Genomic DNA, 22,740 nt, shown 5'->3' with positions numbered 1-22,740 from the left:
CTTTTCCACGTTCTTATATTTATTTACAAAGGGAGTAGTAGATATGATCGTACTATCCTGGCAAAAAAAAAACAATGATCGGTATTAGGTAGCACAAGCGTGGTAGCATACTACATGAGAGACGTCCTGGAAACCATTCAAAAATGAATATAAAGAAAAATAAACAACCTTGGCAAACAGCGGATTCAGAACTGGTTATTTCCTGAAACAGCAAAACATCTGCAAAATTACATCACATTACAATGTTACAACAATACTGCAAGCAGAAGCCTCTTCCAGAACTCGATGAAAATCGAAGGATAACAAACCACTAAACCGTGTTCTAAGTTCTAACCCGCAGAGCCAAAAAAACAGAGATACAAATTTGATTGGTACAGCTCAATATGTAGTACAAACTTCTATCATAACTACGAGAAGATGGTAAAAAAAATGAACGCTATTAGGGCATGGCGGATTTCCTATTGTAAGCCATCGAAGAAACCAGGTCCGGCCTTTGATTTCAGTTCGTGGCCGGCGTCTTGACCTAACGCGACCATGTCATCAAAAGAATATGTTCCACTTCTTGACGTCTCGTATACTATAAGAACAATCATGCACAAACACAGAAATTATTGCCTAACAAAATATGGCTAGTTCATATCATATGAGCTTAATTGAAAAGAAAACCATACCTATAGAGCCATCTGGTGAAGCCAATAGCCCCCGGAATGAGCAGTTCCCATCCTTGTCACGATAAGCATATGCCGCAATTGGAGTTCGGCAGTTACCATCAAGAACAGACAAGAATTCTCTTTCACATGCAACAGCTAATCTGGTATCTTCATGATTCAAAGAGGACAGATACTCCATCTACACACAAAAAATGGAAAGAGGGGGGATCAGCATCTTTAACTAGATGGTGTAAACAAAAGAAAAACTCAGGCAATTGGCTGGTGTGTTCTGCGCACAACACAGAATGAAACTCAGGGCACCTACGCACAACACAGAATGAAACAACAGTATGCAATAGGAAATCAGAATGTTCTAACTCCATGCTCTCTGAGTAATTTCGAAAACTAAAATATTCAACATGGTGTGGTAAAAGTTCAACAACAAAAAAATGATTGGAGGCAAGCTAGGCAAAATGGCTAATAGCCGAGCAATTTTAACATGCTCCCTCTTACCCCCTCTTTTCACATGGGAGGTAATCAGGTAAGAAGGTAAGAGTTAATCAAACCCACTACTCAATGCAACCAACGGCTCAGATCTATTTTGTACTCTTACCTCTCAAGTGAAAAGGGGAGGTAAGAGGGAGCATGTTAAGAAACCTCAATAAAGATGTGAAATATGAAGAGTTGGTCGACAATGCAGAATTGAACACAACTGCATCTTTGTAAGAACATGATGTGGTACAATGGCCAATAAAGACCACAAAATAGACACTTGAACCTATCAGGTTATCAGAGGCACATGCAAAATTGAAGTATTAAAACATAGCGGCATAACACAGCTGGTACCACATTTGGGTATGGCATTATGCATGCATGCAGCATCTAAGATTTTTACTCTGCTAGCAGATTGAAACATTAGACGACCTACCATTTTATCATCATTGCTCCTGCAAGTTATTCCAATAGCGCCTTGAGCGACTGCTGGAAGCATTTCGTCTACTGATAATACAGATGTTGCAGTTTCTGGCATGCCTAACCGTTTTAGTCCAGCCAGTGCCAACAATGTAGCATGTACATCTCCTTCTTTAAGTTTCCTTAACCGTGTCTGAACATTTCCTCTGAAGTTAACAACCTGAAAACCAATTCACTATTGTTAAGCCCAAAATTAACCAAGAAGAGTCTCTAATAAAAATGGCTTGTAAAATAATAAAGCAGTACATATTACTAAAGTAGAAGACTGATTTACAGTGGGATTGGATGGGTTTTAGATAAGATTTTTTTTTTTTGCAAGAATACTGCTTGGCACATAAGGACATGAAACAACATCCCTTCAAAATAGCAATCTGTGATATACTCCCTCCGTTCCAAAATAGATGACCCACGCTTTGTACTAACTTTGTACTAAAGTTAGTACAAAGTTGAGTCATCTAATTTGGAACGGAGGGAGTATGTCCTTATACAAGTTTCAGGCAGTTTTATGTATGGAAAAGAAAAATATGAGTTTAACAGTGATGGGTTAGCATAGATTATTTTTAGAATGAAAAACAACAAGGAACAAAACATAAGGAAAGACGTATTGCACTAATGCAGTCATCACAAGTAGACTTACTTTTAGTGATGGATATTTATAGAGAATCTGAGATTGCCTCCGCAGGGAAGCACTTCCGATAACACTACCAGCAGGAAGCTCCCCAAGAGTTTTTGCAGTCAGGCATATGAATGCATCTCTCACATCTTCTCGTGGGAGGTTACAGGGCAATATCATGCCTTCGGGTAGATATGTTGGGACATCTTTCATCGAGTGGACCGCGATGTCAATGCTTCCCTGCAAGAGCGCATCGTCTATCTCCTTGGTGAATAAACCCTTGCCTCCTATATCCGCCAGGGGTTTGTCCAAGATCATGTCTCCTGTGGTCTTTATGATGACAATCTCAATGGCACCATCCTCGGCTAACTCCGTGTGTGCAGCTTTCAGTTCGTCACGGGTTTGACGGGCTTGTGCAAGAGCAAGAGGACTGTCCTACATAGTCAGCAATTTGGATTATAGACTTGCATGTGCAAGCAAGACACTTTGGTACAGAGGAGAGAAATAAAAACACATCGAACTGAACATTGAAAAAGACAGCTAGAATTCGACAGGACGCTTTTGTACTTTGAATTTGTCTCCCACCCCTAAAAATGAAGGCCGAAGCCACACAAATTTCCACCAAGTCAAATCATGAATTCAGTAGGCCAAAACAAGCAAAAGGTGGCCAGAAGCTAAACGAAACTCTGTATACATCCACGTGAAACCCAGAGCAAGTTCACCGAACTAAAAATCTCTGAAACATCTCACGTTGACCCCGAATCGAGCTGCTGACATGTATAGGTGCAGTTTTGCTGACTGGAAAATGTTCACTATTTAGCACGATTAAGGTCAACGGCGTGGTGCTACCGATGTTCCACGATTCCATCGAAGCCCCAGCTAAAATGCAAATCCTGGTAAACGTCCTCAACAATTCGCGTCAGAATCAGGCAATATCTGGCACCTAGAAACGCAATCGGGTCGGTCAGAGCCGCATCTCGAAACGGGAGCTCCTAGGGAAACAAAGACAGGATCTTGCGGGCGCCTCCGGCACATTGCCGCCCCCAAATCCAACCGAGTTAACACCCAGAGACGCGATTCTTGTACACCAAGCAACCGAGAATCTGTGACGAAGGGTTCGAATTGATCACCTCCCGCGCGTGCCAATCCGGATGAGGGAGACCTTGGGCTGCGCCTCGGCCTGGACGGCGACGGCGGCGCGCACCACCGCCCGGCGCGGGCGCGCGAGGCAGGTCGGCGAGCCGAGGAGGGTGTGGTTGGTGCATCTCAGCGTCGCCATCTCCGGCGGCTGGGAAGGGGGGCGAGAGAGGGGTCGGGCGAGGCGGGCGGGAGATGCAGGGGGAGGGAGGAGCAGAGCAGAGCAGAATTCTGCGCTGTTATGGAGAGGGCGGAGGGATGGATGAGGGGGCAGAGGATAATGTATTGTCCGGATTGGCCAACTCCTCCTCTCTCTAGTGCAGAGAGAACAGAGGGAGGGAGAGGGAAAGAAATCAGGTTTATTGGATCTTGTAGGTTTGCTGCGGTTTATTCAGCTCTTTTCCTCAACCAGCTTGAATGAATTTAATTTATTACTACTCCGTCTCATAATGTAGAACATGTTACATTATGGAACGAAGGGAGTAGGTTCATTTTTATTTAGTTCACGTATTAGCTTTATTGAAAGTCAAGTTTTGCAAATTTTAACAAAGTTTATAAACAAAAATATTAACATATACAATAACAAATCAATACCATTAGATTCATTGTTGAATGTACTTTCACATCATATACATTTGTTATAGTAAATGTTTATAGTGTTTTCTATAAACTTGATCAAACTTTATGAAGTTTGACTTCAGTCAAATCTAATATGCAGAGTAAATAAAAACGGATGGAGTAAGATATGGCTTGTTTATTTTATTGGGATCTTTTAGATATACAGAAGATGAGTTTAGCATGACGGAAGATTTATCTTTCGGCGTGTATTAAGAGATTTGATGTTTTTACAATGACTAAGTATTGAAGAGTACTCCTTCGCTCGTATGCAAGGGCAACCCGATGCGTGGGTTTCCTGTGTCGACAGTCTGCCTCATCTTTTGTAGTCTTAGGGCCATGGAGGCACAGTGGATCCAGACCCTTACTGGTCGGAGGACTTTATTTTTGGATGTTTTCGTGAGTTCTGTTAGGGTTTGTTTCTTGCTCTGAGAGGCAAGCGATGGCAGCTCTTTAAAGATGAAATAAGGTTATCCCTGAAGGAAATATGCCCTAGAGGCAATAATAATGTAATTATTTTATTTCCTTATATCATGATAAATGTTTATTATTCATGCTAGAATTGTATTATCCGGAAACATAATACTTGTGTGAATACATAGACAAACCAAACGTCACTAGTATGCCTCTACTTGACTAGCTCGTTAATCGAAGATGGTTATGTTTCCTAACCATAGACATGTGTTGTCATTTAATTAATGGGATCACATCATTAGGAGAATGATGTGATTGACATGACCCATTCCATTAGCTTAGCACCCGATCGTTTAGTATGTTGCTATTGCTTTCTTCATGACTTATACATGTTCCTATGACTATGAGATTATGCAACTCCCGTTTATCGGAGGAACACTTTGTGTGCTACCAAACGTCACAACATAACTGGGTGATTATAAAGGAGCTCTACAGGTGTCTCCAAAGGTGAATGTTGGGTTGGCGTATTTCGAGATTAGGATTTGTCACTCCGATTGTCGGAGAGGTATCTCTGGGCCCTCTCGGTAATGCACATCACATAAGCCTTGCAAGCATTACAACTAATGAGTTAGTTGCAAGATGATGTATTACGAAACGAGTAAAGAGACTTGTCGGTAATGAGATTGAACTAGGTATTTGAGATACCGACGATCGAATCTCGGGCAAGTAACATACCGATGACAAAGGGAACAACGTATGTTGTTATGCGGTCTGACCGATAAAGATCTTCGTAGAATATGTAGGAGCCAATATGAGCATCCAGGTTCCGTTATTGGTTATTGACCGGAGATGTGTCTCGGTCATGTCTACATTGTTCTCGAACTCGTAGGGTCCGCACGCTTAAGGTTTTGATGACAGTTATATTATGAGTTTATGAGTTTTGATGTACCGAACTTAGTTTGGAGTCCCGGATGTGATCACGGACATGACGAGGAGTCTCGAAATGGTTGAGACATAAAGATTGATATATTGGACGGCTATATTTGGACACCGGAAGTGTTCCGGGTGATTTCGGAGAAAACCGGAGAGCCAAAGGGTTACCGGAACCCCCCCGGGAGAAGTAATGGGCCATATGGGCCTTAGTGGAGAGAGAGAGGCAGCCAAAGGTGGGCCGCGCGCCTCCTCCCCCCTGGTCCGAATTGGACTAGGAGAGGGGGGGCGGCGCCCCCCTTTCCTTCTCCCTCCCCACTTCTTTCCCCCTCCTAGTAGGAGTCCCCTACTAGGAGGAGGACTCCTCCTTGGTGCGCCATAGGGGCCGGCCGGCCTCCTCCCCTTGATCATTTATATACGGGGGCAAGGGGCACCCCTAGATACACAAGTTGATCCACGTGATCATATTCTTAGCCGTGTGCGGTGCCCCCTTCCACCATAATCCTCGATAATATTGTAGCGGTGCTTAGGCGAAGCCCTGCGACGGTAGAACATCAATGTAGCGACCCGACCTCAGACGGTCAAGCCTCTGTGTATCTGTGCCATCCCTGGATCGGTATGCTGGCACACACAGTACATCAATGTATATATCAAAGTGCAATCACATGTATAAATAACGTAAAACGGATATATACCTCATAAGTCTCAGCGGAAACAAACAATCAGGTGTGGAGTCCCATCAACGCCATCGGCAGGTTTAGTGTAGACCATAACCCTGTACCGTACTCTTACTCGTCGAAAGGAACATATCTGCAACATGAGACGTTGCAGCCGTGTAGGTCAGTACATTGAATGTACCGGCAAGATCACAATATGAGGAAAACAGATGATAAAACTATTCTATATGCAATATGGCTTTGTGGCTCTGTGTCTGATGTTTTTGCGTAAAAGATGGTTTTATTTTCCCTACCACAAAGGAATATCAGGAGTCTGTACTACGGAGTTTTCTATCATGACATGGTTCCGCCAACCGATGTCTCATAGCCCAAATCATCATAAGTTGCCCACAATTAAGTTATCAATCCGGTGTTGAGAGTTCCAAGATAGATCCAAGTCCAGAGGCTCAAATTGTCCGTAACCGGGGAGACGGCTAATCGATTAGGTTTTAACCCTCTACAGAGGTTTGTACACTTTACCCGCAAGATTCGATCCCTCTCTTTTCATTCTCGCACTTCAGGGTGTTTGAGAACAAGATGACCGAAACATGGTCTTCCGAAGAGTTCCTCTGACCACTGTCCGGTGCTCATCCAATCCTACCGTAGTTCTACATCTGCTAGCACCATCCCAGCCAGAGTCACCACTAAGGTCAACCAAGCCAGAGCCCATAGTGACTTGCGGTTGCACATGTAAGCTTCCGGGGATGAAGTATCCTTCCGTCTCTTTGAGTCTGGGTGAAGCTTTCCGCAAGATGTCATGGCGCTTCTCCATGCATCCCGGCCAACCACTGGTTTCTCCAGGGTGCCCATCAACCGTCCTTCACCCAGTAGTGTGTATTGAATTCTTGTCTCGAGTCTCGAAATCTTGAGGAGTCCTGAAGATGCAGTCCTTGTAGATGCCATCATGAAGTTGTCGTCTTTGACGTAAAGTCCTTCATTCTCACACCACTCCCGAGCACTCATACCAAACCCCGTCTACTACAGCGTAGCATTAAAACTATATACGTCCCGGGCTTGGTAACAGGGAGGTGGGTTCCTACCTCATGCATTCTACTCAAGTACAAGAATCAATATCACTACTGGAGAAGTTGTTGCAAGGATGACACTAAATGCAATAAAAATATAGGTATGAAAAACATGGTCAAAGTGAACTTGCCTGGTATGTTGATGAAGATATAAACGCTCTCGGAAACTTGATAAAACTATTCGTCACTCCGATGTAAATCTATATAGTCAAACATGGTAATCATATAAGCAATCGTCCTAGCAAACAATACTAGCACTCAAAATAACAATAAAAAAACAAGAAGAAAACCAAATAAAAAACCAAAGGAAAACTTCAAAAGAAAACTTCAAGGAAAACTAGTGGAGACCAAATTCACACAAATCTTACATAACATCACTAAATTACTCTAATAACTTTTCTACAGTAAAGAAAATAAAATTCTAATAAAACAACAACAAAATTTTTACTAAATCACTTACTAGCAAAAGGAACTAGTATGAAAACTATTGTAACTGACTAGTTAACACCAGAACAACTATAAAAACTAGCAAAAGACAAAAGTAAACAATACTAAAATAATTATCAAACTAATTTACTCCTAAATAACAGAATCAATGACAACATATAATGAAGTGGCAAAAAGAGTTACTTTTGAAACTAATGGAACTACTTTTATCAACTATCACTATGAACTAAACAAACAAATACTAAAATAGTAGCTAAACACTAGTAAATAACTACAAAAATTTATCTACTGCAGTCTAACATAAACATATGATAACATGTAAAAAATTACAAAAGGAATTAACTAAAAATAATTAAAAACACTAATTATATGACTAAAACAACTACATAAGCAAAATAGTACTGTTTTTGCAATAAACCTAATTAAATTAAACTAAAAAATGAATAACTATAAGCTACTGGATAGACAAAACAGTAACAAAACAGTAGCAAAAAGAATCAATCGAAAATATTTCATAAAACTCAAGATACGGCCAAAATAGTGATTTGGATAAATTTCATCAAATTCAATTTTAAACTACTCAAATTTGAAATCCAATGGTACAAACAGAAACTTCAACAAATTTTGAATCTAATGCAAAAAGAATCAATCAATTTGGATCTAAAACATAAAAGTTATAAGCAATATAAAATCAGAACTATTCTGTTTTTAAAACAGAAACGAAAAATAATAATAAAAAAACAAAAAAAAACTAACGGGCGCTACGGGGTGTGCGAGCTGAAACTAAACAGCGCTTGGGCGGAAAATAGTAGAAACGTGTACGGGCTAAAACAGAAAGACCGATCGGCTAAACCGACTCGACCTGAACCGATCTAAACCGAATAAAACTGAAACGAACCGGAACCAAACCGATCTATAAACAGAAAAACCTAAGCGTTCGTTAGATCTAATCTAGCGCGTCAATAACAGATCGGACGGAGGGGAATGGCTCACCGCGGTGGGGCGAGCTCCGGCGAGGTCATCGGCGGCGGTGGCAGCTCGGGGACGATGCAGGTGAGGCCTCCGGTGGTCCTCGACGACGGTGAAGACGCCCAGGCGATGAGGAAGACAACGGCGATGCCGATGGTGGTCGGTGGTGAGCTCGGGGACGTCAGAGGAGGACGGCGGTGAGGTTGAGGCGGCGATGGCGTTCGGGCGTCGGTGGATGACGGCGCTCCGGTGGGTTTCGAGCTCGGGCGAAGGCACGGGGAGATGAAGACGAGCGATGGGGTTGCGGTGGTGATCTTAGGTGGTGGCAAGGTGGTCGGGGTCGAGTGCTGCGGTGGCAATGGTGTGGCGGCGGAGCTCGGGCTCCGGTGAGGGATTGCAGGCGATGGAGAGGGGTTCGGGGGTCAGGAAGGGGCAGAACGGGGTGAGGGGAGGGGTATATATATAGGGGGAGGGGTTTCCTTGGTGGAGGGGCGAATTGGGGGAGGATCCCGCGATCTCCGGGATACGGCGGCGGCGGCGGCGGTTCTGGCGTGCGGAGGAAGAAGAGGAAGATGCGGGCGGGGCGATCGGGCAGTGGGCCCCAGCGGTCAGCGACACAGGGCGAGCGAGGAGGGAGCGGGCGACCGAGGCGAAGGGGCTCCGGGCGTGCGCGTGGCTGCTGGGCCAGCCTGGCGCGTAGATGGGCCGAGCGAGAGCGAGAGAGAGAAAGTTAGGTGGGCCCTTGGTCCGTTGGCTTCGGCTAATTTTTTTATAAAGCACAGACAAGAAAACTAAATAAAGGAAAAACAATAATACTTTTATATAGACATATTATATATCAAAATGACAGGAAGAATAAATCCTACAACATGAACATTTTTACATGGTGAAATAAAATTCACATAAATTCTAATAAATCAAAAAGTGCTACTAATGCAATTAAAATTCAAATAAAATTACATTAAGATACCAAAATTATTTCAAACTAAATTTTCTCTATTTTTATAATGTAGGGAATCATTTTACCCTATTTTCCATATAGTTTAATTTTGGAGAAAAATAATTCGAAATAAACCAAATAACTCCAAATGGTTTTGAATTTAAAAAAATTCAAACCATCTTCAAACCTTTCTTCATACTTCCAACTCATATTTCATATACTTTGAAGAAGTCATTTTATCTTCCCTCATGAAAATCATTGAGTTGCATAAAGTTTATGAATTTGAAATACTTTCAGATGGAATTCAAATATTCTTTTTTTCAAAAACCCTTTTCATTTCAAATGGAAGAAGTCATGTCATCTTCACACTAGTGTTATGATGATAAAATGAATTTGAATCCCCAGATATCAAAAGTCAAAAAGAAAGCCTGGGAAAGTCATTTCATTCCCTCTCATTAAACTTTCAAAAAGTTTCAAATTCCACTCAATTTCACACAATCAATCACTCAACAATCAAACAAACAAATCAGAATTATTTATTTAATATAACATTCCAAAATTTAGAATTTTGGGATGTTACAAATCTACCACACTTAAAATGAATCTCGTCCTCGAGATTCGAAGAGGCTAGCAAGAAAAGGTTAGGGTTTGGGGGTCTTCCAATAAATCCATTGTCCGGAGAGGTCTGGGGTGCTACCACACTTAAAAGCAGGGTTATGTTTCTGACAGAAACTTATGTACTCCTTCCTTTTGTGTTGCTGGTGTTGGTGTTCTCATATACTCCGGAATAGCTCTTTCACGGGTGCTCTTCCGGTCGGGGCATAACCTTTTCCTCAAACACGTGTTCTTTCATCCTGGTGACGTTCTTCTGAGACTGGGTCTTCTTAGCTGACCGGTCTGTCGCCAATACTAAATAACTATCGAAATTCCCATGGTGGTCAACCATGTATGGTTTCTCCTACATAAAAATGGGTTTGGTTGAATCTCACCGTATATCCTACGATTGGCAAAAGGTGCCTGGTACATGGATTAATCATCCTACCATTCTATGGTCTTGGCTTATCATGTCGACACTCTTCTAGTGTTTTCAAGGCTCTCTGATTTTCCATCAACATATGATAGTTCATGATAGAAGTCTCCGGTATGGGGGCCAATCCATCCCGTACTTGAACCATTACTACATATGCAGACATCGAATCACGTATTCTAACACTTGGGCATACTCACAAGCATTGCAGAATTTCTCTTGTCGACGAACTGAGTTCGAATAAATCCATTGTTTCTGCAAGCTGAACAAGACATCTATCATTCTTCAAAATCTCGGGGTTTACGTAACATCCTATGTAACGTCTGCTGATCAATTCACATATTCTTCCAGAATTCTTCCTTCAACAAGATTGTGCTTGTGCCTTGGTCAAATCCTGGGCCTGTGGGTTATGGGTCCACTTCAGCACTTGCATAGTGTTAACTCATCCGTGGAGTTACAGTTGTTCCATATTCCAACATTACACCTCCTTTAAATCCAATAGTACTTCATTTGGTCATACTCTTGGGGTAACCATCATAATCAAACTCCAACTTATTTCGTCTGGCTCCTTTCTGCGGACCGTCATGAACAACGCCTTTCTTTTTTCATTGATCCTGTGGCTTTACGAAGTACTACCACACTTAAAAATGAAATGCATTAGTTCATCCATAAATCATATTATTTTCATATCAAATCTTTTATTATATCCTTAACCATTTTTCGTAAATCCAAATTCCAAAAAGGTACTTCATTACAAATGCCGCCATCCACATGGTTTGGTATGGTCAAGCATTACTTCACATTTTTTTCATTTTTCCTCCTTGAGGATCCTTCAGTCCCACTGGAATTGTGCGACATGCTCCTTGAAATCTTTAATCTTCTGTTTCATCATGGTGGCCTTGAGCTTCGTCTCCATCATCTCTACATGCACTTCTGTTAGGTATTCCTGAGTATAACGGAGTCTTGCTTCAAGTATTTCTCCGATCTGGCATATGGCTTCCATGGCTGCTTCACGAACAGCGTCGAAGAAAGTTGCTTGTGGTACACGTGAGATGAAAAAGTACTGCCCCATCGTCTTTGGGCAAACTCCTTTCATACGGTGGAGGTGTACCTCCACATACCAAAGTTCCACTCCCTTTTGCATGAAGGGGTAGCCTTTGTAGACTGCATCTCCTTCAAGGTGAATATGCTTCATCATGTCCTTCAGGATTTTTGGGTAATCATGATCACTTGTCAGGGTCATGATCGTTTCCGGTCCCTTGAGGAAAGACTCATAAAGGGCCGTCATCTGCAATTGTAAAATCAAAAATGGTGCACAAAATAAGGTACATATCTCCTTGGGTACACATTCATATCATCCAAACAAGAACTTCAAACTCAATTTCCAACATCCAGTTTATGCATCACAACTCATTTTCTTCCATGTTCACCCATAATATTAATTTCCAAGATAAAACATAACAACTCCTTAAAGCCTTTCAGCATATGACATATCAACTTTATTGAGTCATGAATTATTACAATCTCTGAGTAATCTATTACATAACTCAACCCCGCATTCTCATGAAAAAGTGTTTTCCTTACTACCCTTATTACTGATATCAACATCTCTACTACTCAGCTCCAGCTTTCTCATGATTTGAACAATCCCTAGCAAAATGTCCTGCTTCCTTGCAACGAAAACAAATAACTTCCGGCATGTATCGAGGCTTCTTGGTGATGGTGCCTGCTCCTTGAGTTCCTTGCTTCCTTTCGAGACAATCATTGGCATAATGCCCGACGTCCTTACATTCAAAACAGGTAATATGACTCTTGTCCCTCTTTGCAGAAATTGGGTTGTTCTGAGGGTGTCTTTGTTTTCTCTTCCTGGTTTTCTTCATTCTGATCAAACGTTCTATTCCCCGTGGATCAAACTCCACTGCTTCTGTCGGGAAGTATCCCAGATACTCTTTTCTTTCCTTGGTGCAATACTGTGAAAAATGTCCTTCTTCTCCACATGAATAACAGGCATTGGAGTAAAATCTATTGAGGCTTTCTCCATCAGGGTCTTCAACACTTTCCTTAATCACAGGTTCTTTCATAACTTCTCGGAGGGCTTCTGTCATTCCTTCTTCCTGCTTCTGAATAATTTGTTGCACTGTGGGTAAATGTGACACTGAGCTGGGTAGTGGGTGGTTCCTTCACACAAGAAACAAGTCACCTGACTAGTTGGGCATTCCTCAGCTGGGTGTTTCTCCTCACAATGAGGGCATCCATCCTTGTGTTCCTCCTGGGTGTGTCCTATTTCTCCGCAAATCTTGCAGGCACAAGGTTTATTTCTTGGGGTATCATGGTGCTTCCGGATAAGACAGGATCTTGTCAGAGTCCTCTTGAATTCTTCCCAAGTCCTTGCTCCATCCCATCCCTGTATAGCTTGATGCATCTGCCACCATGTCGCAGCACTTCCTTCAAAGTACTGGAGAGCGTACGATACTTCATTCTTCCTTGAAATCAAATTGCTCCCGAAGTGATTTTCCATGTTCTGAATCCATGGTTCTGCTTCTGACTGGGTTTTCGGTCCAGAGAATACCAGTCCAACTTCATTCATCATCTACTGGGTCCAAGGGTTTTAGGGTGAGATAAGAGAGGGGTGGGGAGGGATACACACAATACAAACAATAGTTTTGAAAATGGGTTTTATTTGTGGCTGTCGGAAAACATCAAACAAATGACAGCTCACAAATCGTCGCATCTAACGTAAGTATATAACATGGGGTTGGTCTTCTAAAGGTCAAATAATTCTTCAGATTCTTCAAGTCTTCGGAGTCTTCAACCGTTGTAGCTTCAACTCTTCTAATGCATGGTGAAATCCTCTTTACTCTGAAATGGTCATCGGTTGTCCGATATCTTGTCCTTCTTGGAGCGGCTTTAGTTGATCCTCCGTGTGGTCAAAAGGGAAAGGGGTATATTCTAACTATTTGAGGTAAGAGAGGATATTTGATAAAATCAGAAAAGATGAGAAGTAATGGATTCTTTTGAAAATAAAGTTTTAGAGATTTCCTGTCCTAGGGGCTTTCCGATTTCTAGGGTCACGTCCTACAGTCAACATGTGCTCTGATACCATATCTGTAGCGACCCGACCTCAGACGGTCAAGCCTCTGTGTATCTGTGCCATCCCTGGATCGGTATGCTGGCACACACAGTACATCAATGTATATATCAAAGTGCAATCACATGTATAAATAACGTAAAACTGATATATACCTCATAAGTCTCAGCGGAAACAAACAATCAGGTGTGGAGTCCCATCAACGCCATCGGCAGGTTGAGTGTAGACCGTAACCCTGTACCATACTCTTACTCGTCGGAAGGAACATATCTGCAACATGAGACGTTGCAGCCGTGTAGGTCAGTACATTGAATGTACCGGCAAGATCACAATATGAGGAAAACAGATGATAAAACTATTCTATATGCAATATGGCTTTGTGGCTCTGTGTCTGATGTTTTTGCGTAAAAGCTGGTTTTATTTTCCCTACAACAAAGGAATATCAGGAGTCTGTACTACGGAGTTTTCTGTCATGACATGGTTCCGCCAACCGATGTCTCATAGCCCAAATCATCATAAGTTGCCCACAATTAAGTTATCAGTCCGGTGTTGAGAGTTCCGAGATAGATCCAAGTCCAGAGGCTCAAATTGTCCGTAACCGGGGACACGGCTAATCGATTAGGTTTTAACCCTCTGCAGAGGTTTGTACACTTTACCCGCAAGATTCGATCCCTCTCTTTACATTCTCGCACTTCAGGGTGTTTGAGAACAAGATGACCGAAACATGGTCTTCCGAAGAGTTCCTCTGACCACTGTCCGGTGCTCATCCAATCCTACCGTAGTTCTACATCTGCTAGCACCGTCCCAGCCAGAGTCACAACTAAGGTCAACCAAGCCAGAGCCCATAGTGACTTGCGGTTGCACAGGTAAGCTTCCGGGGCATGAAGTATCCTTCCGTCTCTTTGAGTCTGGGTGAAGCTTTCCGCAAGATGTCATGGCGCTTCTCCATGCATCCCGGCCAACCACTGGTTTCTCCAGGGTGCCCGTCAACCGTCCTTCACCCAGTAGTGTGTATTGAATTCTTGTCTCGAGTCTCGAAATCTTGAGGAGTCCTGAAGATGCAGTCCTTGCAGATGCCATCATGAAGTTGTCGTCTTTGACGTAAAGTCCTTCATTCTCACACCACTCCCGAGCACTCATACCAAACCCCGTCTACTACAGCGTAGCATTAAAACTATATACGTCCCGGGCTTGGTAACAGGGAGGTGGGTTCCTACCTCATGCATTCTACTCAACTACAAGAATCAATATCACTACTGGAGAAGTTGTTGCAAGGATGACACTAAATGCAATAAAAATATAGGTATGAAAAACATGGTCAAAGTGAACTTGCCTGGTATGTTGATGAAGATATAAACGCTCTCGGAAACTTGATAAAACTATTCGTCACTCCGATGTAAATCTATATAGTCAAACATGGTAATCATATAAGCAATCGTCCTAGCAAACAATACTAGCACTCAAAATAACAATAAAAAACAAGAAGAAAACCAAATAAAAACCAAAGGAAAACTTCGAAAGAAAACTTCAAGGAAAACTAGTGGAGACCAAATTCACACAAATCTTACATAACATCACTAAATTACTCTAATAACTTTTCTACAGTAAAGAAAATAAAATTCTAATAAAACAACAACAAAAAATTTACTAAAGCATTTACTAGCAAAAGGAACTAGTATGAAAACTATTGTAACTGACTAGTTAACACCAGAACAACTATAACAACTAGCAAAAGACAAAAGTAAACAATACTAAAATAATTATCAAACTAATTTACTCCTAAATAACAGAATCAATGACAACATATAATGAAGTGGCAAAAAGAGTTACTTTTGAAACTAATGGAACTACTTTTATCAACTATCACTATGAACTAAACAAACAAATACTAAAATAGTAGCTAAACACTAGTAAATAACTACAAAAATTTATCTACTGCAGTCTAACATAAACATATGACAACATGTAAAAAATTACAAAAGGAATTAACTAAAAATAATTAAAAACACTAATTATATGACTAAAACAACTACATAAGCAAAACAGTACTGTTTTTGCAATAAACCTAATTAAATTAAACTAAAAAATGAATAACTATAAGCTACTGGATAGACAAAACAGTAACAAAATAGTAGCAAAAAGAATCAATCAAAAATATTTCATAAAACTCAAGATACGGCCAAAATAGCGATTTGGATAAATTTCAACAAATTCAATTTTAAACTACTCAAATTTGAAATCCAATGGCACAAACAGAAATTTCAACAAATTTTGAATCTAATGCAAAAAGAATCAATCAATTTGGATCTAAAACATAAAAAGTTATAAGCAATATAAAATCAGAACTATTCTATTTTTAAAACATAAATGAAAAAAAACTAACGGGCGCTACGGGGTGTGCGAGCTGAAACTAAACAACGCTCGAGCGGAAAATAGTAGAAACGTGTACGGGCTAAAACAGAAAGACCGATCGGCTAAACCGACTCGACCTGAACCGATCTGAACCGAAAAAAACTGAAACGAACCGGAACTAAACCGATCTATAAACAGAAAAACCTAACCGTTCATTAGATCTAATCTAGCGCGTCAATAACAGATCGGACGGAGGGGAATGGCTCACCGCGGTGGGGCAAGCTCCGGCGAGGTCGTCGGCGGCGGTGGCGGCTCGGGGACGATGCAGATGAGGCCTCCGGTGGTCCTCGACGACGATGAAGACGCCCAGGCGATGCGGAAGACAACGGCGATGCCGATGGTGGTCGGCGGTGAGCTCGGGGACGTCAGAGGAGGACGACGGTGAGGTTGAGGCGGCGATGGCGTTCGGGCGTCGGCGGATGACGGCGCTCTGGTGGGTTTCGGGCTCGGGCGAAGGCACGGGGAGATGCATACGAGCGATGGGGTTACGATGGTGATCTTAGGTGGCGGCAAAGTGGTCGGGGTCGAGTGCTGCGGCGGCAATGGCGTGGCGGCGGAGCTCGGGCTTCGGCGAGGGATTGCAGGCGATGGAGAGGGGTTCATGAGTCAGGAAGGGGCAGAACGGGGTGAGGGGAGGGGTATATATATAGGGGGAGGGGTTTCCTTGGTGGAGGGGGCGAATCGGGGGAGGATCCCGCGATCTCCGGGATACGGCGGCGGCGGCGGTGGTTCTGGCGTGCGGAGGAAGAAGAGGAAGATGCGGGCGGGGCGATCGGGCAGTGGGCCCCAGCGGTCAGCGGCACAGGGCGAGCGAGGAGGGAGCGGGCGACCGAGGCGAAGGGGCTCCGGGCGTGCGCGTGGCTGCTGGGCCAGCCTGGCGCATAGATGGGCCGAGGGAGAGAGAGAGAGAGAAAGTTAGGTGGGCCCTTGGTCCGTTGGCTTCGGCTAATTTTTTTTATAAAGCACAGACAAGAAAACTAAATAAAGGAAAAACAATAATACTTTTATATAGACATATTATATATCAAAATGACCGGAAGAATAAATCCTACAACATGTACATTTTTACATGGTGAAATAAAATTCACATAAATTCGAATAAATCAAAAAGTGCTACTGATGCAATTAAAATTCAAATAAAATTACATTAAGATACCAAAATTATTTCAAACTAAATTTTCTCCATTTTTATAATGTAGGGAATCATTTTACCCTATTTTCCATATATTTTAATTTTGGAGAAAAATAATTCGAAATAAACCAAATAACTCCAAATGGTTTTGAATTTAAAAAAAATTCAAACCATCTTCAAACCTTTCTTCATACTTCCAACTCATATTTCATATACTTTGAAGAAGTCATTTTATCTTCCCTCATGAAAATCATTGAGTTGCATAAAGTTTATGAATTTGAAATACTTTCAGATGGAATTCAAATATTCTTTTTTTCAAAAACCCTTTTCATTTCAAATGGAAGAAGTCATGTCATCTTCACACTAGTGTTATGATGATAAAATGAATTTGAATCCCCAGAGATCAAAAGTCAAAAAGAAAGCCTGGGAAAGTCATTTCATTCCCTCTCATTAAACTTTTAAAAAGTTTCAAATTCCACTCAATTTCACACAATCAATCACTCAACAATCAAATAAACAAATTAGAATTATTTAATATAAGATTCCAAAATTTAGAATTTTGGGATGTTACAATCAAGATCGTCACCACGCCGTCGTGCTGACGAAACTCTTCCCCAACACTTTGCTGGATCGGAGTCCGGGGATCGTCATCGAGCTGAACGTGTGCTAAAACTCGGAGGTGCCGTAGTTTCGGTGCTTGATCGGTCGGGCCGTGAAGACGTACGACTACATCAACCGCGTTGTGCTAACGCTTCCGCTGTCGGTCTACAAGGGTACGCAGATCACACTCTTCCCTCGTTGCTATGCATCACCATGATCTTGCGTGTGCGTAGGAATTTTTTTGAAATTACTACGTTCCCCAACAGTGGCATCCGAGCCTAGGTTTTATGTGTTGATGTTATATGCACAAGTAGAACACAAGTGAGTTGTGGGCGATATAAGTCATACTGCTTACCAGCATGTCATATTTTGGTTCGGCGGTATTGTTGGACGAAGCGGCCCGGACCGACATTATGCGTACGCTTATGCGAGACCGATTCTCACGACGTGCTTTGCACAAAGGTGGCTAGCGGGTGACAGTTTCTCCAACTTTAGTTGAACCGAGTGTGGCTACGCCCGGTCCTTGCGAAGGTTAAAACAACACCAACTTGACAAACTATCGTTGTGGTTTTGATGCGTAGGTAAGATTGGTTCTTGCTTAAGCCCGTAGCAGCCACGTAAAACTTGCAAAAACAAAGTAGAGGACGTCTAACTTGTTTTTGCAGGGCATGTTGTGATGTGATATGGTCAAGACATGATGCTGAATTTTATTGTATGAGATGATCATGTTTTGTAACCAAGTTATCGGCAACTGGCAGGAGCCATATGGTTGTCACTTTATTGTATGCAATGCAATTGCACTGTAATGCTTTACTTTATCACTAAACGGTAGCGATAGTCGTGGAAGCATAAGATTGACGAGACGACAATGATGCTACGATGGTGATCAAGGTGTCGCGCCGGTGACGATGGTGATCACGACGGTGCTTCGAAGATGGAGATCACAAGCACAAGATGATGATGTCCATATCATATCACTTATATTGATTGCATGTGATGTTTATCTTTTATGCATCTTATCTTGCTTTGATTGACGGTAGCATTTTAAGATGATCTCTCACTAATTATCAAGAAGTGTTCTCCCTGAGTATGCACCGTTGTGAAAGTTCTTCGTGCTGAGACACCACGTGATGATCGGGCGTGATAGGCTCTACGTTCAAATACAACGGGTGCAAAACAGTTTCACACGCAGAATACTCAGGTTATACTTGACGAGCCAAGCATATACAGATATGGCCTCGGAACACAGAGACCGAAAGGTCGAGCGTGAATCATATAGTATATATGATCAACATAGCGATGTTCACCAATGAAACTTCTCCATCTCACGTGATGATCGGACATGGTTTAGTTGATTTGGATCACGTAATCACTTAGAGGATTAGAGGGATGTCTATCTAAGTGGGAGTTCTTTAGTAATATGATTAATTGAACCTAAATTTATCATGAACTTAGTACCTGATAGTATCTTGCTTGTTTATGTTCGATTGTAGATAGATGGCCCGTGCTGTTGTTCCGTTGAATTTTAATGCGTTCCTTGAGAAAGCAAAGTTGAAAGATGATGGTAGCAATTACACGGACTGGGTCCGTAACTTGAGGATTATCCTCATTGCTGCACAGAAGAATTACGTCCTGGAAGCACCGCTGGGTGCCAGGCCTGCTGCTGGAGCAACACCTATGAACGTCTGGCAGAGCAAAGCTGATGACTACTTGATAGTTCAGTGTGCCATGCTTTACGGCTTAGAATCGGGACTTCAACGACGTTTTGAACGTCATGGAGCATATGAGATGTTCCAGGAGTTGAAGTTAATATTTCAAGCGAATGCCCGGGTTGAGAGATATGAAGTCTCCAATAAGTTCTATAGCTGCAAGATGGAGGAGAACAGTTCTGTCAGTGAACATATACTCAAAATGTCTGGGTATAATAATCACTTGATTCAATTGGGAGTTAATCTTCCAGATGATTGCGTCATTGACAAAATTCTCCAATCACTACCACCAAGCTAGAAGAGCTTCGTGATGAACTATAATATGCAAGGGATGAATAAGACTATTCCCGAGCTCTTTGCAATGCTGAAAGCTGCGGAGGTAGAAATCAAGAAGGAGCATCAAGTGTTGATGGTCAACAAGACCACTAGTTTCAAGAAAAAGGGCAAAGGGAAGAAGAAGGAGAACTTCAAAAAGAACAGCAAGCAAGTTGCTCCTCAAGAGAAGAAACCCAAACCTGGACCTAAGCCTGAAACAGAGTGCTTCTACTGCAAGCAGACTGGTCACTAGAAGCGGAACTGCCCCAAGTATTTGGCGGATAAGAAGGATGGCAAGGTGAACAAAGGTATATGTGATATACATGTTATTGATGTGTACCTTACTAATGCTCGCAGTAGCACCTGGGTATTTGATACTGGTTCTGTTGCTAATATTTGCAACTCGAAACAGGGACTACGGATTAAGCAAAGATTGGCTAAGGACGAGGTGACGATGCGCGTGGGAAATGGTTCCAAAGTCGATGTGATGGTGGTCGGCACGCTACCTCTACATCTACCTTCGGGATTAGTATTAGACCTAAATAATTGTTATTTGGTGCCAGCGTTAAGCATGAACATTATATTTGGATCTTGTTTGATGCGAGACGGTTATTCATTTAAATCAGAGAATAATGGTTGTTCTATTTATATGAGTAATATCTTTTATGGTCATGCACCCTTAAAGAGTGGTCTATTCTTATTAAATCTCGATAGTAGTGACACACATATTCATAGTGTTGAAGCCAAAAGATGCAGAGTTGATAATGATAGTGCAACTTATTTGTGGCACTGCCGTTTGGGTCATATCGGTGTAAAGCGCATGAAGAAACTCCATACTGATGGGCTTTTGGAACCACTTGATTATGAATCACTTGGTACTTGCGAACCGTGCCTTATGGGTAAGATGACAAAAACACCGTTCTCCGGTACTATGGAGAGAGCAACAGATTTGTTGGAAATCATACATATAGATGTATGTGGTCCGATGAATGTTGAGGCTCGTGGCGGATATCGTTATTTTCTCACCTTCACAGATGACTTAAGCAGATATGGGTATATCTACTTAGTGAAACATAAGTCTGAAACGTTTGAAAAGTTCAAAGAATTTCAGAGTGAAGTTGAAAATCATCGTAACAAGAAAATAAAATTCCTACGATCTGATCGTGGAGGAGAATATTTGAGTTATGAGTTTGGTGTACATTTGAAACAATGTGGAATAGTTTTGCAACTCACGCCAGCCGGAACACCACAGTGTAATGGTGTGTCCGAACGTCGTAATCGTACTTTACTAGATATGGTGCGATCTATGATGTCTCTTACTGGTTTACCGCTATCTTTTTGGGGATATGCTCTAGAGACGGCCGCATTCACGTTAAATAGGGCACCATCAAAATCCGTTGAGACGACGCCTTATGAACTGTGGTTTGGCAAGAAACCAAAGTTGTCATTTTTGAAAGTTTGGGGCTGTGATGCTTATGTGAAAAAGCTTCAACCTGATAAGCTCGAACCTAAATCGGAGAAATGTGTCTTCATAGGACATCCAAAGGAAACTATTGGATACACCTTCTATCACAGATTTGAAGGCAAGACTTTTGTTGCTAAATTCGGAAACTTTCTGGAGAAGGAGTTTCTCTCGAAAGAAGTGAGTGGGAGGAAAGTAGAACTTGACGAGGTAACTGTACCTGCTCCCTTATTGGAAAGTAGTACATCACAAAAACCTGTTTCTGTGACACCTACACCAATTAGTGAGGAAGCTAATGATAATGATCATGAAACTTCAGAACAAGATGCTACTGAACCTCGTAGATCAACCAGAGTAAGATCCGCGCCAGAGTGGTACAGTAATCCTGTTCTGGAAATCATGCTACTAGATCATGATGAACCTACGAACTATGAAGAAGCGATGGTGAGCCCAGATTCCGCAAAATGGCTTGAAGCCATGAAATCTGAGATGGGATCCATGTATGAGAACAAAGTATGGACTTTGGTTGACTTGCCTAATGATCGGCAAGCAATGGAGAATAAATGGATCTTCAAGAAGAAGACTGACGCTGACGGTAATATTACTGTCTACAAAGCTCGACTTGTCGCAAAAGGTTTTCGGCAAGTTCAAGGGATTGACTACGATGAGACCTTCTCACCCGTAGCGATGCTTAAGTCTGTCCGAATCATGTTAGCAATTGCCACATTTTATGATTATGAAATTTGGCAAATGGATGTCAAAACTACATTCCTGAATGGATTTCTGCAAGAAGAGTTGTATATGATGCAGCCGGAAGGTTTTGTCGATCCAAAGGGAGCTAACAAAGTGTGCAAGCTCCAGCGATCCATTTATGGACTGGTGCAAGCCTCTCGGAGTTGGAATAAACGCTTTGATAGTGTGATCAAAGCATTTGGTTTTATACAGACTTTTGGAGAAGCCTGTATTTACAAGAAAGTGAGTGGGAGCTCTGTATCATTTCTGATATTATATGTAGATGACATATTACTAATCGGAAATGATATAGAATTTCTGGATAGCAGAAAAGGATACTTGAATAAAAGTTTTTCAATGAAAGACCTCGGTGAAACTGCCTACATATTGGGCATCAAGATCTATAGAGACAGATCGAGACGCTTAATTGGACTTTCACAAAGCACATACCTTGACAAAGTTTTGAAAAAGTTCAAAATGGATCAAGCAAAGAAAGCATTCTTGCCTGTGTTACAAGGTGTGAAATTGAGTAAGACTCAAAGTCCAACCAATGCAGAAGATAGAGAGAAAATGAAAGATGTTCCCTATGCTTCAGCCATAGGCTCTATCATGTATGCAATGATGTGTACCAGACCTGATGTGTGTCTTGCTATAAGTCTGGCAGGGAGGTACCAAAGTAATCCAGGAGTGGATCACTGGACAGCGGTCAAGAACATCCTGAAATACCTGAAAAGGACTAAGGATATGTTTGTCATATATGAAGGTGACAAAGAGCTCATCGTAAATGGTTATGTTGATGCAAGCTTTGACACTGATCCGGATGATTCTAAATCGC

At 41.9% G+C, this 22,740-nt stretch overlaps 1 protein-coding gene across 1 annotated transcript; it reads right to left on the bottom strand.

The window, feature by feature from the left end:
- Positions 1–184: 184 nt before the first annotated feature.
- LOC543063 (porphobilinogen deaminase, chloroplastic) lies at positions 185–3,687 on the bottom strand. Its single transcript, XM_044552228.1, has 5 exons — positions 3,366–3,687; positions 2,260–2,665; positions 1,579–1,782; positions 672–849; positions 185–577 (listed from the first exon to the last, which is right to left on the bottom strand). The coding sequence occupies exons 1-5, from the start codon at positions 3,512–3,514 to the stop codon at positions 459–461; spliced, it is 1,056 nt and encodes a 351-aa protein (XP_044408163.1). The 5' UTR covers positions 3,515–3,687; the 3' UTR covers positions 185–458.
- Between the last annotated feature and the right edge of the window lie 19,053 nt (positions 3,688–22,740).

This window comes from Triticum aestivum, chromosome 6A (genome assembly GCF_018294505.1).
Source record: "Triticum aestivum cultivar Chinese Spring chromosome 6A, IWGSC CS RefSeq v2.1, whole genome shotgun sequence".
Taxonomy (NCBI): Eukaryota; Viridiplantae; Streptophyta; class Magnoliopsida; order Poales; family Poaceae; genus Triticum; species Triticum aestivum.
Note: the sequence above shows the minus strand (reverse complement) of the source record. Positions and strands in the feature narration are given on the sequence as shown.